This window comes from Serinus canaria, chromosome 26 (genome assembly GCF_022539315.1).
Source record: "Serinus canaria isolate serCan28SL12 chromosome 26, serCan2020, whole genome shotgun sequence".
In the NCBI taxonomy this organism is placed as follows: Eukaryota; Metazoa; Chordata; class Aves; order Passeriformes; family Fringillidae; genus Serinus; species Serinus canaria.
The window spans coordinates 3727155-3747245 of NC_066339.1; the positions used below are offsets into that span (position 1 = coordinate 3727155).

General features: G+C 51.3%; 1 protein-coding gene across 5 annotated transcripts; it reads left to right on the plus strand.

Annotated features, from left to right (window-relative positions):
• The first annotated feature begins 1501 nt into the window (after positions 1-1501).
• Positions 1502-18286, plus strand: RBBP5 (RB binding protein 5, histone lysine methyltransferase complex subunit). Of its 5 annotated transcripts, none has more exons than XM_050985217.1 (14): positions 1502-1610; positions 2170-2195; positions 2783-2955; positions 3965-4105; positions 5594-5756; positions 7067-7176; positions 7327-7446; positions 8179-8332; positions 8433-8504; positions 9752-9869; positions 10620-10689; positions 11992-12221; positions 13549-13743; positions 15921-18286. In XM_050985217.1, the coding sequence occupies exons 1-14, from the start codon at positions 1592-1594 to the stop codon at positions 15947-15949; spliced, it is 1620 nt and encodes a 539-aa protein (XP_050841174.1). In that variant the 5' UTR covers positions 1502-1591; the 3' UTR covers positions 15950-18286. The 5 variants fall into 5 exon arrangements, with proteins under 5 accessions (XP_050841174.1, XP_050841175.1, XP_050841177.1 ...); XM_050985218.1 differs by having other exon boundaries at positions 15924-18286; XM_050985220.1 differs by having other exon boundaries at positions 13549-13626.
• The last annotated feature ends 1805 nt before the right edge of the window (positions 18287-20091 follow it).

Below are 20091 nucleotides of genomic sequence, written 5' to 3' on the forward strand. Positions count from 1 at the left end.
ATGGATCCAACCTCTCCTGCCATTCCAGAGTGGGAATTTTATGGATCCAATCCCTGTTCTGCCATTCCAGAGTAGGAATTTTATTGATCCAATCCTTGTTTTGGCATTCCCAGACTGGGATTTTTATGGATCCAATCCCTGTTCTGCCATTCCAAACTGGGATTTTTATTGATCCAATCCCTGTTTTGGCATTCCCAGAATGGTTTTCATGGAGCCAATCCCTGTTCTGCCATTCCAGAGTGGGATTTTTATGGATCCAATCCCTGTTTTGGCATTCCCAGACTGGGAATTTTATGGATCCAATCCCTGCTCTGCCATTCCAGTGTTGTTTTTTTAATGGATCCAACCTCTCCTGCCATTCCAAACTGGGATTTTTATGGATCCAATCCCTGTTTTGCCATTCCAAACTGGGATTTTTATGGATCCAGCTCCTGTTTTGCCATTCCCAGAGGGGATTTGGATGGATCCAACCTCTCCTGGCATTCCCAGAGTGGGAATTTCATGGATTGGATCCAGCCCCTGTTCTGGAATTCCTGAGTGGATTTGTGTAGATCCTCTGGAAAAAGGGAATGGCCTTGGGAAAAACCTCTGGAAAAGCGGGAATGGCCTCGGGCTGGCGCCGGAGGAGCGGGAATGAGGGAGGGGAAGGAAGCCCGAGCCTGCGATTCCCGAACTTTTCCTGGGGCCCCGCCCCCAATTCCCTGCTGGGGTTTTTGGGAATTTCCCCGTGGAATTTTTTTCTGCCTGCCTGGAGTTGGTGTTGGGAGATTCCACAGCTTTTTACCCCTCAAATCAAGGTTTATTTTATTTTATTTTATTTTATTTTATTTTATTTTATTTTATTTTATTTTATTTTATTTTATTTTATTTTATTTTATTTTATTTTAATTTTATTTATTTTTAAATTTTTATTTATTTTTTATTTTATTTTAAAAATTTATTATTTATTTTTATCTTGTTGTAATGTTTCATATTTTATTTTTTATATTTTAATGATTTTATTTAATTTTAATTTTAATTTTCTTTATTTTTAATATTTTGTTTTATATTTTTCTTTATTTGGTGTTTTATATTTTATATTTTTTATTATTTTAATTTTTTTTTAAATTTCCTTTTCTTTCCTTTTATTTTATTTTTTCTTTCCTTTTTTTCCAAAAGCAGCCAGTCCTTTCCAGTAGAAATCCAGGCAATACCGGCTTCCCCCGCTATTTTAGTTAATTATTAGAATAAAAATTATTTTAATTAATTTAATTAATGGTGCAACTTTATTACCGCTCCCCCTTCCCGGAACGTTCCTGCTCTGCCGCGGGGCCCACCCGGTCCTTTCCGCGCGCTGCGCCGGGGCTGCCCGCCACGCTGCCTGATCGCCGCCGCCAATTCCCGGCTCCGCCGCCGCGCCGGGAGCGAGCGGCGCCGCTCCCCGAGCCCGCCGGGAGGAGCGGGCGGAGCCGGCGCGGGAGGCGCCGGGAGCCGAGGCGGGAGCGGGGGAAAGGAGCGGCGGTTGGTCAGGCGAACGGCGAGGCGCGGCGCCGGGCAGGCCCCCGCGGGGTCCTTCGGCGACGGGAGCGGAGGGAGCGGGAGCGGCGGCGCGATGAACCTGGAGCTGCTCGGTGCGGGAACCGGAGCGGGAACGGGACGGGAACCGGGAACCGGAGCGGGAACGGGAACCGGGAATGGGGAACCGGGAACCGGAGCGGGAGAGGGAACCGGAGCGGGAACGGGAACCGGGAACGGGGAACCGGGAACCGGAGCGGGAGAGGGAACCGGGAACCGGAGCGGGAGAGGGAACCGGGAATGGGGAACGGGAGCGGGAGGAGGAACGGGAGCGGGGAGTGGGAGGGGGAATGGGAACGGGAATGGGGAGAGGGAACGGGAACGGGAGGGGGAATGGGAGCGGGAACCGGAGCGGGCGCTGCGGGAGCGGCAGGCGGCGGGGAGGGAACGGGGGGCGGTGGGGGCGGGACGGCGGCTCCCCGAACCTGGAGCTGCTCGGTGCGAACGGGAACGGGAACGAGGAGGGAGCGGGGGCTGCACCGGGAGCGGGGCTGGGCTGGAGCGGCGGGACCGGGAATGGGGGCGGCGGTGCCGGTACCGGAGCGGGGCGGGGGAGGCGGGCAGGCTCGGCGGGGCCGCCTGTCGCTCAGCCGCCGCTCTCCCGTTCCTCCGCAGAGTCCTTCGGCCAGAACTACCCCGAGGTAACGGCGCCCGAACGGGGCTGAGCGGGATTAACTGAGCCTGGCTGGGCTGAGCGGGTCTGGCCGGGTTTAGGCGGGACTGAGCGGGTCTAACTAAGTCTGAGCAGGGCTGGCTGGGTCTGAGTGGGCACAAGCGGGTCTGAGCGAGTGTCACTGGGTGTCACTGGGTGTCACTGGGTGTCACTGGGTCTGGCCAGGTCTGAGTGGGTCTCACTGGGTCTGGCTGGGTGTCACTGCCTCTGACGGGTCCTGCCTGGACACTGTCCCACACTGTCCCCACTGTCCCCACACTGTCCTCACACTGTCCCCACACTGTCCCCGCTGTCCCCACACTGTCCCTGCTGTCCCCCCACTGTCCCCCCACTGTCCCCACACTGTCCCCACACTGTCCCCACACTGTCCCACTGTCCCCCCACTGTCCCCACACTGTCCCCACACTGTCCCCACTGTCCCCACACTGTCCCCACACTGTCCCCACTGTCCCGCTGTCCCCACACTGTCCCTGCTGTCCCCACACTGTCCCGCTGTCCCCCCACTGTCCCCCCACTGTCCCTGCTGTCCCCCCACTGTCCCTGCTGTCCCCGCAGGAGGCTGACGGCACGCTGGACTGTATCAGCATGGCTCTGACGTGCACCTTTAACCGCTGGGGCACGCTGCTGGCCGTGGGCTGCAACGACGGCCGCATCGTCATCTGGGACTTCCTGACGCGCGGCATCGCCAAGATCATCAGCGCCCACATCCACCCCGTCTGCTCCCTCTGGTGAGCGCTCCTGGGCATCCCAAAAATCCCAGAATCGCAAAAAACCCACCCACATCCACCCCGTCCTCGCTCCATCTGGTGAGCGCTCCTGGGCATCCCAGAAATCCCAACAATCCCATATCCCACCAATCCCACATCCACCCCGTCTGCTCCCTCTGGTGAGCGCTCCTGGGCATCCCAAAAATCCCAGAATCGCAAAAAACCCACCCACATCCACCCCGTCTGCTCCCTCTGGTGAGCGCTCCTGGGCATCCCAGAAATCCCAACAATCCCATATCCCACCAATCCCACATCCACCCCGTCTGCTCCCTCTGGTGAGCGCTCCTGGGCATCCCAGAAATCCCAACAATCCCATATCCCACCAATGCCACATCTACCCCATCTGCTCCCTCTGGTGAGCGCTCCTGGGCATCCCAAAAATCCCAACAATCTCAGAATCCCACCAATCCCACATCCACCCCGTCTGCTCCCTCTGGTGAGCGCTCCTGGGCATCCCAGAAATACCAACAATCCCATATCCCACCAATCCCACATCCACCCCGTCTGCTCCCTCTGGTGAGCGCTCCTGGGCATCCCAGAAATCCCACAAAACCCACATCCCACCAATCCCACATCCCCCCCGTCTCCTCCCTCTGATGAGCTCGGCTGGGCATCCCAGAATTCCAACAATCCCAGAATCCCAAAAAACCCACATCCCAGCAATCCCACATCCACCCCGTCTGCTCCCTCTGGTGAGCGTGGCTGGGGGTCCCAACAATCCCAACAATCCCATATTCCTTTCCCCCCTGCCCTTTAAGCAATAACATTTTTGGGCATTCCCTGGGCTCTTTTCCCCCTGGCTATGTTTGATTCCTGTAAGGAATAATTTTTTGGGCATTTCCTGGGCTCCTTTTCCCTTTGGCTGCATTTGACCCCATTAAGGAATAACTGTATTGGGAATTCCCTGGGCTCCTTTCCCCCCTGCCCTTTAATCAATAACATTTTTGGGCATTCCCTCCCCGTGGCACAGCTGGAGCCGGGACGGGCACAAGCTGGTCAGCGCCTCCACCGACAACATCGTGTCGCAGTGGGACGTGCTGTCCGGGGACTGTGACCAGAGGTTCCGCTTCCCCTCGCCCATCCTCAAGGTCCAGTACCACCCCCGGGACCAGTAAGTGCCCTGGGAGGGGACTGGGATGCTCCCAGTGGGGTGGAACCGCTGGTTTTGGGGTGTTCTTGCAGCTGTTGGGGTTGGGTTTTTGGGAGGGTGGGGATGGGAGGGAGCTCTTGGGAATCAGTGTGGGAATGTGTCCTTGGGTTTGGAATTCCTGCACTGACTCAGAGGTGGAAGGGAATTAAAGTAGACCTGGACTTCTCAGCATTTTGCTTCTAACACAACAAAAGGCAACAAAAATAGAAATATCCTGCATTCCTTGATCCAGCTCAGTGCTTTTTTGCTGGAAATCCTTGTCCAAGATCTCCTGAATTCCTCAATCCAGCTCGATTCCTTTTTTGCTGGGAATCCTTGTCCAAGATCTCCTGAATTCCTCAGTCCAGCTCGATTCCTTTTTAGCTGGAAATCCTTGTCCAAGATCTCCTGAATTCCTCAATCCAGCTCGATTCCTTTTTTGCTGGAAATCCTTGTCCAAGATCTCCTGAATTCCTCAATCCAGCTCGATTCCTTTTTTGCTGGAAATCCCTGTCCAAAATCTCCTGAATTCCTCAGTCCATCTTGATTTCTTATTTGCTGGAAATCCTTGTCCAAAATACCCTGAATTCCTCGATCCAACTCAATGCTTTTTTAGCTGGGAATCCTTTTCCAAGATATTCCTCGATCGAGCTCTATGCTTTTTTAGCTCTAACCATGGAAACCCTTCCCAAGATCTCCTGAATTCCTCCATCCAGCTCAATGATTTATGCTCTAACCATGGAAGCCCTTCCCGAGATCTCCTGAATTCCTCCATCCATCTCCATGCTTTTTTAGTTCTAACCATGGAAGCTCTTCCCAACATCCCAATTCCTCCATCCACTTCCATGCTTTCTTAGCTCTAACCATGGAAACCCTTCCCAAGATCTCCTGAATTCCTCCATCCAGCTCAATGATTTTTGCTCTAACCATGGAAGCCTTTCCCAAGATCTCCTGAATTCCCAGATCCAGCTCAATGATTTATGCTCTAACCATGGAAGCCCTTCCTGAGATCTCCTGAATTCCTCCATCCAGCTGGATGTCTTTTTGCTTTAACCATGGAAGCCCTTCCCAAGATCTCCCGAATTCCTCCATCCACCTCCATATTTTTTAGCTCTAACCATGGAAACCCTTCCCAATATCTGAATTCCTCCATCCACCTCCATGCTTTTTTAGCTCTAACCATGGAAACCCTTCCCAACATCTGAATTCCTCGATCCACCTCCATGCTTTTTTAGCTCTAACCATGGAAACCCTTCCCAACATCTGAATTCCTCCATCCACCTCAATGTTTTTTAGCTCTAACCATGGAAACCCCTCCCAATATCTGAATTCCTTGATCCACCTCCATGTTTTTTAGCTCTAACCATGGAAGCCCTTCCCAAGATCCCAACTCCTCCACCCAGCTGGATGTTTTTTTGCTCTGACCCTTCCCAAGGAGGCTGGAGTTCCCACCTCTCGCTGCCCTTGCAGGAACAGGGTGCTGGTGTGTCCCATGAAGTCGGCCCCGGTGATGCTGACCCTGTCTGACTCCAAGCACGTGGTGCTGCCCGTGGACGACGACTCCGACCTCAACGTGGTGGCCTCGTTCGACCGCCGGGGGGAATACATCTACACTGGCAATGCCAAGGGCAAGGTCAGCCCCCTGCCCGCCCCACTGGGCACTCCTGGCTGCCCCCAGGGCAGGGCCAGGCTGGGCAGCAGCGGGAATTCCCTGTGGGAAAGGGGGGTCAGGGTTTGGAAGTGCCCAGGGGGGTTTGGGGTCTGCATCTCTACAGAGTGCTCTGGGTGGGGATTGGGCACCTGCGTGGGTGAGGGGCACAGGGATGGGTTTGGGGAGCAGGGAGGGGCACAGGGAGGGGTTTGGGGAGCAGTGAGGGGCACAGGGAGGGGTTTGGGGAGCAGTGAGGGGTTTGGGGTGCAGTGAGGGGCACAGGGAGGGGTTTGAGGAGCAGGGAAGGGCACAGGGAGGGGTTTGGGGAGCAGGAGGGGTTTGGGGAGCAGGGATCTGTGTGGGGAGCAGTGAAGGGCACAAGGAGGGGTTTGGGGAGCGCAGGGAGGGGTTTGGGGAGCAGGGAAGGAGTTTGGGGAGCAGGGATCTGTGTGGGGAGCAGGGAGGGGCACAAGGAGGGGTTTGGGGAGCAGTGATGGGTTTGGGGTGCAGTGAGGGGCACAGGGAGGGGTTTGGGGAGCAGTGAGGGGCACAGGGAGCAGATATGGGGCACAGGGAGGGGTTTGGGGAGCAGGTGAGGGGCACAGGGAGGGGTTTGGGGAGCAGTGATGGGTTTGAGGAGCAGGGAGGGGCACAGGGAGGGGTTTGTGGAACAGAGACAGTCATAGGTTTGGGTTTGGGAGCAGGAATGGATTTGTAGAACAGGAATAGGTTTGAGGAACAGAGACAGTCACAGGTTTGGGAACAGGGATGGATTTAGAGAACAGGTTAGGGGCACGGGATTAGTTTGGGGAACAGGAATAATTTGGGGAGCAGGTGAGGTGCACAGGGATGAGTTTGGGAAACAGGGACAGGCACAGGCATGGGTTTGGGAAGAGGTGAGGGGCACAGGGCTTTAGGGAACAGGGACAGGGGTGGCTTTAGGGAGCAGGGACAGGGATGGCTTTAGGGAGCAGGGACAGGGATGGCTTTAGGGAACAGGGACAGGGATGGCTTTAGGGAGCAGGGACAGGCACAAGGGATGGCTTTGGCTCTAGACAGGTGTAGAGATGGCTGCAGGGTTTGGGGAGCAGGTGAGGCATTGCTTGAGGATCCTGGAGGGGTTTTCCAGCCTCAGGGATTCTGGGATCTTTGTGTGACTTTGGCTTTGACACATTTTTGGGATGTTTTCCCGGCGTTTCTGTCTCAGCAGCTCCTGCAGTGTCCCCGGGTGGGTTCCCAGGGTTCTGTTTCAGGTGAAGCCACTGATTGTTCTCTGTCTGCTCAATCTTCAGATCTTGGTCTTAAAAACAGACACTCAGGATCTTGTTGCTTCCTTCAGAGTGACCACAGGGACCAGCAACACCACGGCCATTAAATCCATCGAGTTCGCCCGCAAAGGGAGGTGAGCGCCCGGGGGGATCCCAGAGCTGCAGAGAGCTCCTCAAACCCCCCCAGATCTTCCACAGGACAGGATCTGTGATTGATTGATTGATTGATTGATGGATGGATTGATGGATTGGTTTTTCATTGATTTCCCCCCGTTTTGGTGCAGCTGCTTCCTGATCAACACGGCCGACCGGATCATCCGCGTGTACGACGGGCGGGAGATCCTGACCTGCGGCCGCGACGGCGAGCCCGAGCCCATGCAGAAACTGCAGGACCTGGTCAACAGGTGGGGACACCCTGGGGACAGGGCAGGGCTGGGCTGGGGACAGCCTGGGGACAGCCTGGGGACAGGGCAGGGCTGGAGACAGGGCTGGGGCAGGGAGTGGTGAGCTGAGCCCATGCAGAAACTGCAGGACCTGGTCAACAGGTGGGGACAGCCTGGGGACACCCTGGTGGGGGCAGAGCTGGGGACAGCCTGGGGACAGCCTGGGGACAGGGCAGAGCTGGGGACAGCCTGGGGACAGGGCAGAGCTGGGGACAGGGCTGGGGCATAGGGATGGCAAGCCAGAGCCCATGCAGAAACTGCAGGACCTGGTCAACAGGTGGGGACACCCTGGGGACACCATGGGGACACCATGGGGACAGGGATCGGGCCCTGGGGACAGGGTAGGGCTGGGGACAGCCTGGGTACAGGGCATGGGGACAGGTGGGGACAGGGCCGGGCTGGGGACAGGTGAGAACAGGGCCTAGGGACAGGGGAGGGGCCTGGGGAGGAGTGTGAGGACAAGTGAGGGGCATAGGGACAGGTGAGGGCAGGACAGGGGCCTGGGACAGGTGAGGGGCGTAAGAGAGGGGTTAGAGGGGTTTGGGGAAGAATCTGAAAAATATAAAAGCTAAAACTTTAAATATAAAACTGTAATAAAAAAAAAATAAAAAAAAAAAAATAAAAGCAGCCCAGAATCTGAAAACCACAAAAAGCAAACCTGAGCCATCCCTCCCCATTTTTCCCTGGCTGCAGGACCCCCTGGAAGAAGTGCTGCTTCTCGGGGGACGGCGAGTACATCGTGGCGGGCTCGGCGCGGCAGCACGCGCTCTACATCTGGGAGAAGAGCATCGGCAACCTGGTGAAGATCCTGCACGGCACCCGCGGCGAGCTGCTCCTGGACGTGGCAGTGAGCACCCCCCCAGCCCCTGGAGACCCCTGGGATTTGGGAATTCAGCTGGCACCGGCCCTGGGGTTTGCTGATGAAGGGTTTGTTTTGTTGATTGCAGTGGCACCCGGTGCGGCCGATCATCGCCTCCATCTCCAGCGGGGTGGTTTCCATCTGGGCTCAGAACCAAGTGGTGAGGCAGGGCTGGGGTCATTCCCTTGGGAACAGGGCCTGGAATGGGTTTGTCCAGAAAAATTTTGGCTGGTCTACCCTTGGGAGTGTCCCAGGCCAGGCTGGAGCAACTTGGGATAGGGACAAGTGTGGAACTGATGATCCAACCCAAAGTATTCCAGGATTCCCTGAGCTGGTTTGGGTGGGATTTTGGGAATAAATCCATCCCTGGGATGGGCTGGGATGGAATTCCCCATGGAACTGTGGCTGCTCCATCCTTGGGAGTGTCCCAGGCCAGGCTGGAGCAGCTTGGGATAGGGAGAAGTGTGGAACTTCCAACCCAAACCAGTCCAGGATTCCCTGAGCTCAGAACCAAGTGGTGAATCAGGGCTGGGGTCATTCCTTTGGGAACAGGGAATGGAAGGGGCTTGTCCAGGGAAATTCTGGCTCTTCCATCCTTGGGAGTGTCCCAGGCCAGGTTGGAGCAGCTTGGGATAGGGACAAGTGTGGAGCTGGTGATCTCTTCCAACCCAAAGTATTCCAGGATTCCCTGAGCTGGTTTGGGTGGGATTTTGGGAATAAATCCATCCCTGGGATGGGCTGGGATGGAATTCCCCATGGAACTGTGGCTGCTCCATCCTTGGGAGTGTCCCAGACCAGGTTGAAGAGTGAATAAAATGAGTAAAAAGGGTAAAATGGATAAAATTCCACCCTGGGATGGTGGGAGGTGTCCCTGCCCAAGGGATGGGATGGGATTTAAGCTCCTTTTCCACCCAAACCCATCTGGAATTCCATAATTCCCTCATGGACTCAATTTTTGTGTGTTGAAATCCTTGATGAGTTCCCATTCCAATTCATTTTTGGGCTTTCCTGCTTCTGTTTAATTTGGGATTTTGAGCTCAAAAACTCCAGCTCAGCTTTGGATTCATCCTTGAGCTCCATCCCAGGGACATTTTCCATGGAATTGTCCCCTCCTTTCATGATGATCCAGGTGGATGTAGATTCCTTGATTTTTTAAATGCTTTTATGGGATTTTCCTCGATTTTTTAATACTTTTATGGCATTTCAACAAGATTGCAGATCCACAAAACAATTCAGGCTGGAAAACCCCTCCCAGATCCCCAATTCCAGCCATTCCCAACTTTCTCCCTTGCCCCATTCATGTTTAAAACCCCTCCAGGATATTGAATTCCTCGAAATTCCAGCAATCCAGGGAATCCTGTGCTGTTTGTTTGGATTAAAAGTGATTTTTTATGGTTTTTTTTTCAGGAAAACTGGAGTGCATTTGCCCCTGATTTCAAGGAGTTGGATGAAAATGTGGAATATGAGGAGAGGGAATCAGAATTTGACATTGAGGATGAGGATAAGAGCGAGCCAGAGCAGACAGGTGCAGCCCAAAAAATTCCCAAAACATTCCAAAAAAATCCCAAAAAATTACCCAAAAAAATCCCCAAAAAATTCTCAAAAAATCCCCCAAAAGATCCGCAAAAAGTTCCCGAAAAAAATTCCCAAAATTCCCCCGAAAATTCCCCCGAAAATTTCCAAGAAAAAATTCCCCAAAAATTCCCCAAAAGCTCTTGAAAAATCCCCAAAAAGTTCCCAAAAACGTTCTCAAAAAATCCCCCAAAAATCCCCAAAAAGTTCCCCAAAAAATCCCCCCAAAATCCCCAAAAAGTTCCCCAAAAATTCCCAAAAAAATTCTCAAAAAAATCCCAAAAAATTCCCCCAAAAAATCCCAAAAAGTTCCCCAAAAATTCCCCCCCAAAAATCCCAAAAAATCCCCCAAAAAATCCCCAAAAATTCCTCCAAAAAATCCCCAAAAAGTTCCCCAAAAAAATCCCCCCAAAATCCCAAAAAGTTCCCCAAAAATTCCCCAAAAAATTCTCAAAAAATCCCCAAATTCCCCAAAATTCACCCCCCAATCCCCCCCAAAATCTCCCAAAAAATCCCCAAAAAAATCCCCCAAAATCCCAAAAAGTTCCCCAAAAATTCCTCCAAAAAAATCCCAAAATATCCCCCAAAAAATCCCCAAAAATTCCCCCCAAAAAATCCCAAGAAATCCCCCCGGTTATTTCTGGCAGTACCGGGAACACTCCAGGTGTTTCCCTGCCCTGAATTCCCGTTTTCCCCGTGCCAGGTGCAGATGCTGCCGAGGATGAGGAGGTGGACGTGACCAGCGTGGATCCCATCGCCGCCTTCTGCAGCAGGTGCCAGCCCTGGGTGCCCCCCTGACCCCAAACTCGTTAACAGCCGCTAATTAACCTCCATGGGACCTTCCCTTTGTGCACCACGACGTTCCCTTTAAACATTCCCTGTATAAACCACAAAATTCCCATCCCAAAACCCAAAATTCCCGTTCCAAACCTCAAAATTCCCATCCCAAAACCCAAAATTTCCATCCCAACCCCCAGAATTTCCATTCTAAACCCCAAAATTCCTGTTACAAACACCAAATGCCAAAATCCCCATCCCAAAGCCCAAAATTCACATCCCAAAATTCCCATCCCAAACCCCACCATCTCCATCCCAAACCTCAAAATTCCTGTTACAAACCCCAACATTCCTGCTCCAAACCCCAAAACTACCCACCCAAACCCCATCCCGAATCCCATCCCAAACCCTGAAATCCCCATCCCAAACCCCAAAACTCCCACCCCAAACCCCGTTCCAAACCCCAAAATTCCTTCTCCAAACCCCAAAATCCCCATCCCAAACCTCACCCCAAACCCCAAAACTCCCATCCCAAACCCCGTTCCAAACCCTATCCCAAACCCCAAAATTCCTGCTCCAAACCCCAAAATTCCCATTCCAAACCCCACCCCAAACCCTGAAATCCCCATCCCAAACCCCATCCCAAACCCCCCATCCCATTCCACACTCCAAAATCCTCATCCCAAACCCCCAAACCTCCAAACCCCTAAACCCCAAATCCCCAATCCCAAACCCCAAAATCCCCAAACCCCCATCCCAAACCCCAAAATTCCTGCTCCAAACCCCAAAATCCCCATCCTAAACCCCGTCCCAAACCCCAAACCCCATCTCAAACCCCCAAAATCCCCACCCCAAACCCCCAATCCCAAACCCCAAAACCCCAAACCCCCATCCCAAACCCCAAAATTCCTGCTCCAAACCCCAAAATCCCCATCCCAAACCCCATCCCCCAAACCCCAAACCGCATCCCAAACCCCAAACCCCCAAACCCCCAAATCCCAAACCCAAACCCCTCCCAAACCCCAAACCCCCAAACCCCAACCCCAAAATCCCCTTCCCAAAACCCAAACCCCAAACCCCAAACCACAAACCCAAATCCCTAAACCCAAACCCAAATCCCCTCCAAAACCCCAAACCCCAAACCCCCAAACCCCAAAATCCCCTTCCCAAACCCCAAACCCCAAAATCCCCTTCCCAAACCCCCAAACCCCAAAATCCCCTTCCCAAACCCCAAAATCCCCAACCCCAAACCCCCCAAACCCAAACCCCAACCCCAGCCCCGTGGTTGTCCCCGGCAGTGACGAGGAGCTGGAGGACGCGCGGGCGCTGCTGTACCTGCCCATCGCCCCCGAGGTGGAGGACCCCGAGGAGAGCCCCTACGGGCCCCCGCCCGAGGCCGTGCCCGGCGCGATGCCCGACGACGCCCTGGGCCCCGACAAGAAGCGGCCCGGCTCCTCGGACGGGCCCCAGAACCCCAAGAAAAAACCCAAAACCACCAACATCGAGCTGCAGGGAGTCCCCAATGATGGTGGGTGGGAGATCGGCGGGGTTTGGGGTTTGGGGGTTGGGGGTCTGATCTTGAGGGGTTTGGGGGTTTGGGGTTTGATCTGAGGGCATTTGGGGTTGATCCTGAGGGTTGGAGTTTGATCCCAGGGTTGGGGTTTGATCCTGAGGGTTTGGTTTGGGGTTTGATCCTGAGGGGTTTGGGGTTTGATCCGGGGGTTGGGGTGTGGAGGGGTCTGATCCTGAGGGTTTGGGGGTTTGATCCTGAGGGTTTGGGGGTTTGTCCTGAGGGGTTTGGGGTTTGATCCTGAGGGGTTTGGGGTTTGGGGGGTGATCCTGAGGGGTTTGGGGTTGGGTTTGATCCCAAGGGGTTTGGGGTTTGATCCTGAGGGGGTTTGGGGTTTGATCCGAGGGTTTGGGGTTTGATCCTGAGGGGGTTTGGGGTTTGATCCTGAGGGGTTTGGGGGTTTGGTGTTTGATCCTGAGGGGTTTGGGGTTTGGGGGTGTTGATCCTGAGGGGATTTGGGGTTTGATCCTGAGGGGTGTTGGGGTTTGATCCTGAGGGGATTTGGGGGTTTGATCCTGAGGGGTTTGGGGGTTTGGGTGTTTGATCCTGAGGGGTTGGGGTTTGGTTGGGGTGTTGGATCCTGGTGGGTGTTGGGAGGGATCCAATCCCAAGGATGTTGGGAGGGATCTGATGCGGATGGATTTCAGAGTTTCAGGGTGTTGGGAGGGATCTGATCCAGGATTTCAGAGTTTCAGGGTCTTGGGAGGGATCTGATCCCAAGGGTCTTGGGAGGGATCTGATCCCAATGGCATTGGGAGGGATCTGATCCAGGATTTCAGAGTTTCAGGGTGTTGGGAGGGATCCGATCCCAAGGGCGTTGGGAGGGATCTGATCCCAAGGGTCTTGGGAGGGATCTGATCCCAAGGGCGTTGGGAGGGATCTGATGCAGGATTTCAGAGTTTCAGGGCGTTGGGTGGGATCTGATCCCAAGGGTTCTGGGGTGTTGGGAGGGATCTGATCCCAAGGGCGTTGGGAGGGATCTGATGTAGGATTTCAGAGTTCCAGGGTTTTGGGAGGGATCTGATCCCAAGGGTGTTGGGAGGGATCTGATGCAGGATTTCAGAGTTTCAGGGTTTTGGGAAGGATCCAATCCCAAGAGCGTTGGGAGGGATCTGATCCCAAGGGCGTTGGGAGGGATCTGATGCAGGATTTCAGAATTTCAGGGCGTTGGGAGGGATCTGATGCAGAATTTCAGAGTTTCAGGGCATTGGGAGGGATCTGATGCAGGATTTCCAAGTTCCCACTCACCCCAAATCCCTTTTCCCCCCCAAATTCCCGCCCCCAGAGGTTCACCCGCTGCTGGGCGTGAAGGGCGACGGTAAATCCAAGAAGAAGCAGGCGGGCAGGCCCAAAGGATCAAAAGGTAAAGACAAAGATTCTCCATTTAAACCCAAACTCTACAAAGGGGACAGAGGGGCTCTGCCCCTGGAAGGAGCGGCCAAGGGGAAGGTGCAGCCGGAGCTGGGCCAGCCCCTGACAGGTAAGGACGGTGTCACCTCCCCGGTGGCCTCGCTTTGTCACCCCTGATCCTCCAGGGTCCCTCCAGAGTCCCCAGAATCCTCCCTCCCCGCTCGGCTGCTGGCAAGGAGGGGCAAAATTGGATTTTTGGGGGGGGAAAATTGGGAGAAAATTGGATTTTTTGGTGGGAAATTGGGATAAAATTCGATTTTTTGGTGGGAAATTGGGATAAAATTGGATTTTTTTTGGTGGGAAATTGGGATAAATTTGGATTTTTTTGGATTTTTTTGGGGGGTGTTTTAGTGGGAAATTGGGATAAAATTGGACTTTTTGGGGGGAAACTAGGATAAAATTGGGATTTTTTTGGTGGGAAATTGGAATAAAATTGGATTTTTTTGGTGGGAAATTGGGATAGAATTGGATTTTATGGGGGGAAATTGGGATAAAATTGGATTTTTTTGGATTTTTTTGGGGGTTGTTTTAGTGGGAAATTGGGATAAAATTGGATTTTTTGGGGGGAGATTGGGATAAAATTGGATTTTTTTGGGGGGTGTTTTAGTGGGAATTTGAGATAAAATTGGATTTTTTGGTGGGAAATTGGGATAAAATTGGATTTTTTTTGGTGGGAAATTGGGATAGAATTGGATTTTTGGGGGGGAAATTGGCATAAAATTGGATTTTTTGGGGGGTGGTTTGGTGGGATTTTTGCGGGAGAAATTTGGGATTTTTGCGGGAGAAATTTGGGATTTTTGAAGGAGAATTTTGGGATTTTTGCGGGGGAAATTTGGGATTTTTGCAGGAGAAATTTGCAGGAGAAATTTGGGATTTTCCTCCTTCACAATTGCAATTTCCCATCCTCCAATTCCCTCCATTTTATTGGGGAAATTTCCTCTTTTTTTTTGGGAAAATCTCCTCCAGGCCCAGCACAGGGAGCACAATTTTGACTCCAATTTTGACTTTTTAAAAAAGAATTTTAAACCTTGGATTTGATGGATCCAATTCTGCATTTCCTTGATTCCAGCAGCTGCTGCTGTGGATTTTTAGGAATTCAGGAATTATTTAAATTCATTTATTCCTTTAATTTCCAGCAGTGATTTATTCCCTTTTTTCCCCTCCCCTTCCTGCTCAGCTCCTCTTTGTTGTTTTCCAGGAATGGGAATTTTGGGATGGGGGGAAAAACCTTGGGAATGTTCTTTGGGAATGTTTCCACCTGGAAAAAAATCCAGGATTGGAGCAGCCAGGAGCATCCTGGGGTTGGTTTTGGGAGGGAATTTTGGGGGATTTTCCAAGATTTTTGTGAGTTTTCATGGATGGCACCTGGATCCTCACAGGGCTGCCTCAGAGATGATTAATTTCATGTTAATTATTGCTGCTAATTAACGCAATTAACGACAGAATTGAGAAAGGATCGTGGCCTGGGAGGTGGAAAATTGGGATTTCCAAGGAGAATTCCAATCCTTGGCTTCCAAACAGTGCAGGATCCTTGGATTTTCCATGTTGGAGGGGCTGCTCCCAGAAAAACAAAACTTTAATTTTTAATTACCATTGAATTTTTGATTAACATTTCATTTTTAATTACCATTGAATTTTTGATTGCCATTGAATTTTTAATTACCATTGAATTTTTAATCACCATTTCCTTCCTGGAGGGGGTGCTGTCCCTAATTCCTGCTTTTCTTTGGAGTCACTGGGAAATCCCAATCCCAATCCTTCTGGAATGTTCCAGATCCAGCAGCTTTTCCTGCTTCTCCCTCTCCTTTTCCAGCCCTACATTTCCCATTTTTTTCTGTATTTCCCATTTTCCCCCCTGAATTTCCCATTCTTTTCCCTACATTTCCCATTTTCCTTGCATTTCCCATTTTCTCTGCAATTCCCATTCCCCTCCAATTCCCATTCCCCCAACAATTCCCATTCCCCCACCAATTCCCATTCCCCAACAATTCCCATTCCCCAACAATTCCCATTTCCCCTGCAATTCCCATTCCCCCAACAATTCCCATTCCCCAACAATTCCCATTCCCCCAAAGTCCCATCCCCGTCCAATTCCCATTCCCCTCCAATTCCCATTCCCCCAACAATTCCCATTCCCCTCCAATTCCCATTTTTCCCCGTCAATTCCCATTCCCCTCCAATTCCCATTTTTGTCAATTCCCACCCCTGTTCCCCGGGCTCTGTCTCACCCCTCTCTGCTCTCCCCAGCAGGTGGTGCCATCTCCGAGCTGCTATGAAGACTCTCCCTCCTCCCTTCCCTCTCCTGGCTCCCCAATCTTGGAAAAACGCTGGAATTCCCAGGCAGGACTGGCACTGACTGAATTCCAAGGATTTCAGGGAGTGATTTGGGGCAGGAATGACTCTGCAAGAGGGAGCAGCTCCATCCTCCTGCTGCCTGGCCACGGATCAGGCTGGCACTGAGCTCCAGCCGGGAATTTTTGGGGACAAATCCTTGTCCCAGAGTGACCTGAGCCCCTTCCCTGCCACTCCAGAGCCTCTCCACCTTTTATCTCCCAAAATCTCTCGGCATTCCTGGATGGAAGAACAGCCCAAAGTGTGAGTTTGGATTCCTGACTGTCTCCTGCCAAGTTCCCCTTTTCCAGCTGGGAATTCCCAACTTCCTGAGCCCGACTTTTCCCAGGGCAGAGCTGCTGATCCCAGCCCAGATTTTCAGGAATTTCCAGTGGGATTTGAGGAGCTGAGGCCCCTCTGGAATCTGCCTTGGTTTTGTGTTTGTTTTTCCCACCCTGCCAATGGCTTTTAGATAAAAAAAGTCATTTTCCAATGTTTTTTTTTTTTTTTTTTTATCCCAGCCTGTGATTCCCAAAGCTCTGCTGGAATTCCCTCCTGTCCTTTCCCATGGTTTTATTCCTTCTCTTCCTTGGGAATTTCTCCTCCAGGAATATCCAGGCTCCTCCTTGATAAACAAAAACCAATTTTATTTTTGGTCAGAACTGAAGCAGAACTTTTCCAAAGGGTTTCTGTTTTTCCCACTTCTGGGTTAAAAACAGAATCTGGCAGCTCATTCCCAACTTTTATTCCTTCAGGAATTCCTGTGGGAATGGGAATGGCACTTCCCCTGTCCTGGCACCTCTCATCCCACACCAACATCCTGATCAAAGGAAATTTCATTCCTAAATCCTTTTTTTTTTCCCCCCAGACTTTGGAGTTTCGTTCCCCCCAGGTGGAATTTTTGGGATTATCAGGAGCTCTTTAAATTTCCTGGGTGTCCTGCAGGCACTCAAAGCAGGAAGGGAGTTGGAAAATGATGAGGAGAGAGAGAGAGAAAACATTTGAAAATCAGAGGTTTTGAAATGTCTCAAAACTTGATGTTTTCAATCCCAGCTTTGGGGACATTTGGGGACATTGATGACCACGAGTGTAAAATTCCTTTTTTTTTTTAATTTTTTGGTTCTTTTTTGCTTGTGGGGTGGCTCTGCTGTGCCAAACCCACCCTGGGGGCTGGGCCTGACCCCCCCCCACATTAAAAATGGCCAGGCCAAGGTTCTGCAGGTTGGGTTAAAGCCTTGAATGCCCCCAAACTCAGCTCCCCTCTGTACAGTGTAAATGCCTTCCTTTCTTCCCATCCCTGCTTCATTCCCATCCTTCTTTCCTGCTCTGCTCCCATCTTTATTGTATTCCCATCCTTATTCTATTTCCTCCTTTATTCCCATCTTTAATCTATTTCCTGCTTTATTTCCATCTTTATTCTATTTCCTGCTTTATTCCCATCTTTATTTCCTGCTTTATTCCCATCCTTATTTCCTGGTCTCTTCCCATCTTCATTTTATTTCTTGATTATTCCCATCCTTATTCTATTTCCTGCTTTATTCCCATCTTTATTCTCTTTCCTGCTTCATTCCCATCCTTATTTCCTGCTCTGCTCCCATCTTTATTTTATTCCCATCTTTATTCTATTTCCTGCTTTATTCCCATCTTTATTCTATTTCCTCCTTTATTCCCATCCTTATTTCCTACTCTGTTCCCGTCTTTATTTTATTTCTTGATTATTCCCATCCTTATTTTATTTCCCAGTTTGTTCCCATCCTTATTTTCTGTCCTGGTTATTCCCATCTTTATTTTATTTCCTGTTTTTATTTTCTATCCTGCTTTATTCCCATCCTTATTTTATTTCCTGCTTAATCCTCATTTTTCTTTCCTGGCTATTCCCATCTTTATTTTATTTTATTTCATTTTATTTTATTTTATTTCCTGCCTTATTCCCATCTTTATTTTATTTCTCACTTTGTTCCCGTCTTTATTTTATTTCCTGCTTTGTTCCCATCTTTATTTTATTTCCTGGTTATTCCCATCCTTATTTTATTTTATTTCCTGCGTTATTCCCATCCTTATTTTAATTTCTTTCCTGCTTTGTTCCCATCCTTATTTTAATTTCTTTCCTGCTTATTCCCATCTTTATTTTCTTTCCTGCCTATTCCCATCCTCTTTTTCTTTCCTGATTTATTCCCCCCCTATTTTATTCCCTGGTTTTGTACAATACTGGAGCAGCTCCTGCAGCGGTGGTGGTTCTGTGTTTGTAAATAAAGAGGTACCTTCCCTTTCCTAAAACCCACGGGTAAATCTTGGCTTCTCCATGGAAAAGTTGGGGGTTTCTGTCGTGCTGGAATTTGGGAATCTTTCAGATTTGGGGTTTTTAGGGTATTTTTGGTTGGTTTTAGTGAAGGGAGAGGAGTGAAGCTGGAGTAAAACCCAACCCTGAGTGCTCAGGGATGGAATTCCCATCCAGGGAATGTCCCAGGCCAGGCTGGACAGGGTTTGGAGCATCCTGGGATGGTGGAATGGGTGGGATTTGAGGTCCCTTCCCACCCAAAGCAGTCTGGAATTCCCAGATCCCTGAGTGCCCGTGGAGCTGGGAGGGGAGGGCAGCTCCAGGGGGGATTGGGGGTGGAAAATCCTCCTGGAGCTTTGGGAATTCCTCAGTTGGGTTTGAGGAGTGTGAGGAAGGGAAACGGATCTGGACGTTCATGACGGGCAGAGGAACTCGGCAAACCCAAATCCCTGTGGGAATCCAGGGATGCCCATCAGGAGACTCTGATTATGGGATGCCTTTTCCATAAAACTCTGCTCAAAAACTGTGGAGAACATGATTCCATGGAACTGTGGGGAGTTCCTCCATCAAAAAAACCTGGATTTTCCAGGGAAGAACGCTTCAGCAGGGCATAATGATTTTTTTGGGATGCTTGAGCACCGCATGGATCCCACCTGGAATCTCCTTCCCTGGAATCTCCTCTCCGAGCGTTTTCCTGGGATGGCAGCGTGGGAACGATTCCTGTGGATCCATCAGTGGAGGTTTGGGGTCGGATCCCTCAGGATTGAGGGCTCTGAGAGCTCTCCCAACTCCTGTGGCTCCTTCCAAGGCTGGGAATTTCATCCAGAGCCTCCCCCGGAGCTTCTGGAGCCCTCAGGATTTGCTGGACCTTCCCTGAGGGTTCTTCCTTGGAATGTTTGGGGCTGTGGTGGCCCGGCTGTGACATCAGAGCTGCTCCCATGGGAACAGCTCCAAGGCCTGGTGTGGACACGGAGTGACCGGAGCCAAACCGGCTCAGAGCACCCTGGATTCCCATGGATCAGCCCCAGTAGAGGTTGGAATGTTGGGGTTGGATTTGGGGAGCGCTCCAGACTGGGATGTGTTTGTGTGAGTGAGGATCAGACAGGGCCTCCCTGAGGAATTGGGATTTTGGGATTGTTGGGATTGTTTGGGAGATTCCAGCAGTAATTCCTGCTGGAAATTCGGGGTTTGGTGGGAAAATGAAACTGGAGCTGCTCCTTTTCCAGTGAAAAATCCATCCAAAATAAAACCCATCAAAAACAATGATGGGAGTCTTACAGAGAGGAGAGAATTTCACTCTGGAATTGCCGAACACACCCAAAACTGATGGAATTTGGGCAGAGTTGGATTGGATCCAATGGATCAGAGCATCCTCCTGTCCTGTTCAAGGAGCGTTCCCGATGGAATTCCTGGAATTCCCGCCCTGCTGGATCCAGTAACGCCCTGCTGTGTCTTTTTTTAGTAGTGCCTCCAGCTCCACATCCGGGAGGATTTTCCCAGGTGGAAGGATTAGATCTGGTGGGATGTCAGAGACATCCCGAAGGACCTGGAAGATTCATGGAATGATTCCGGGGGGTTTGGAGTGCTGAACCCAGACACAAAACCACCTGGAAGATGGAGCAGAGCCCCATCGTGGTGATCCTGCTGTGTGCCCTGTGCATTCCAGCGGTGCTTCCCTTGGAACCGGGAATGGAGCTTCCCTTGGAACCAGGAATGGAGCTTCCCTCGGGATCGGGAATGGAGCTTCCCTTGGGATCACAATCAGAGCTTCCCTTGGGATCACAATCAGAGCTTCCCTCAGGATCAGAA

Excerpts from the sequence above, each read along its gene's own strand:
- RBBP5 (XM_050985217.1), top strand. Across the intron at positions 7,177-7,326 it reads GAGTTCGCCCGCAAAGGGAG|CTGCTTCCTGATCAACACGG; the intron begins GTGAGCGCCCGG and ends GTTTTGGTGCAG. Across the intron at positions 12,222-13,548 it reads GCAGGGAGTCCCCAATGATG|AGGTTCACCCGCTGCTGGGC; the intron begins GTGGGTGGGAGA and ends TCCCGCCCCCAG.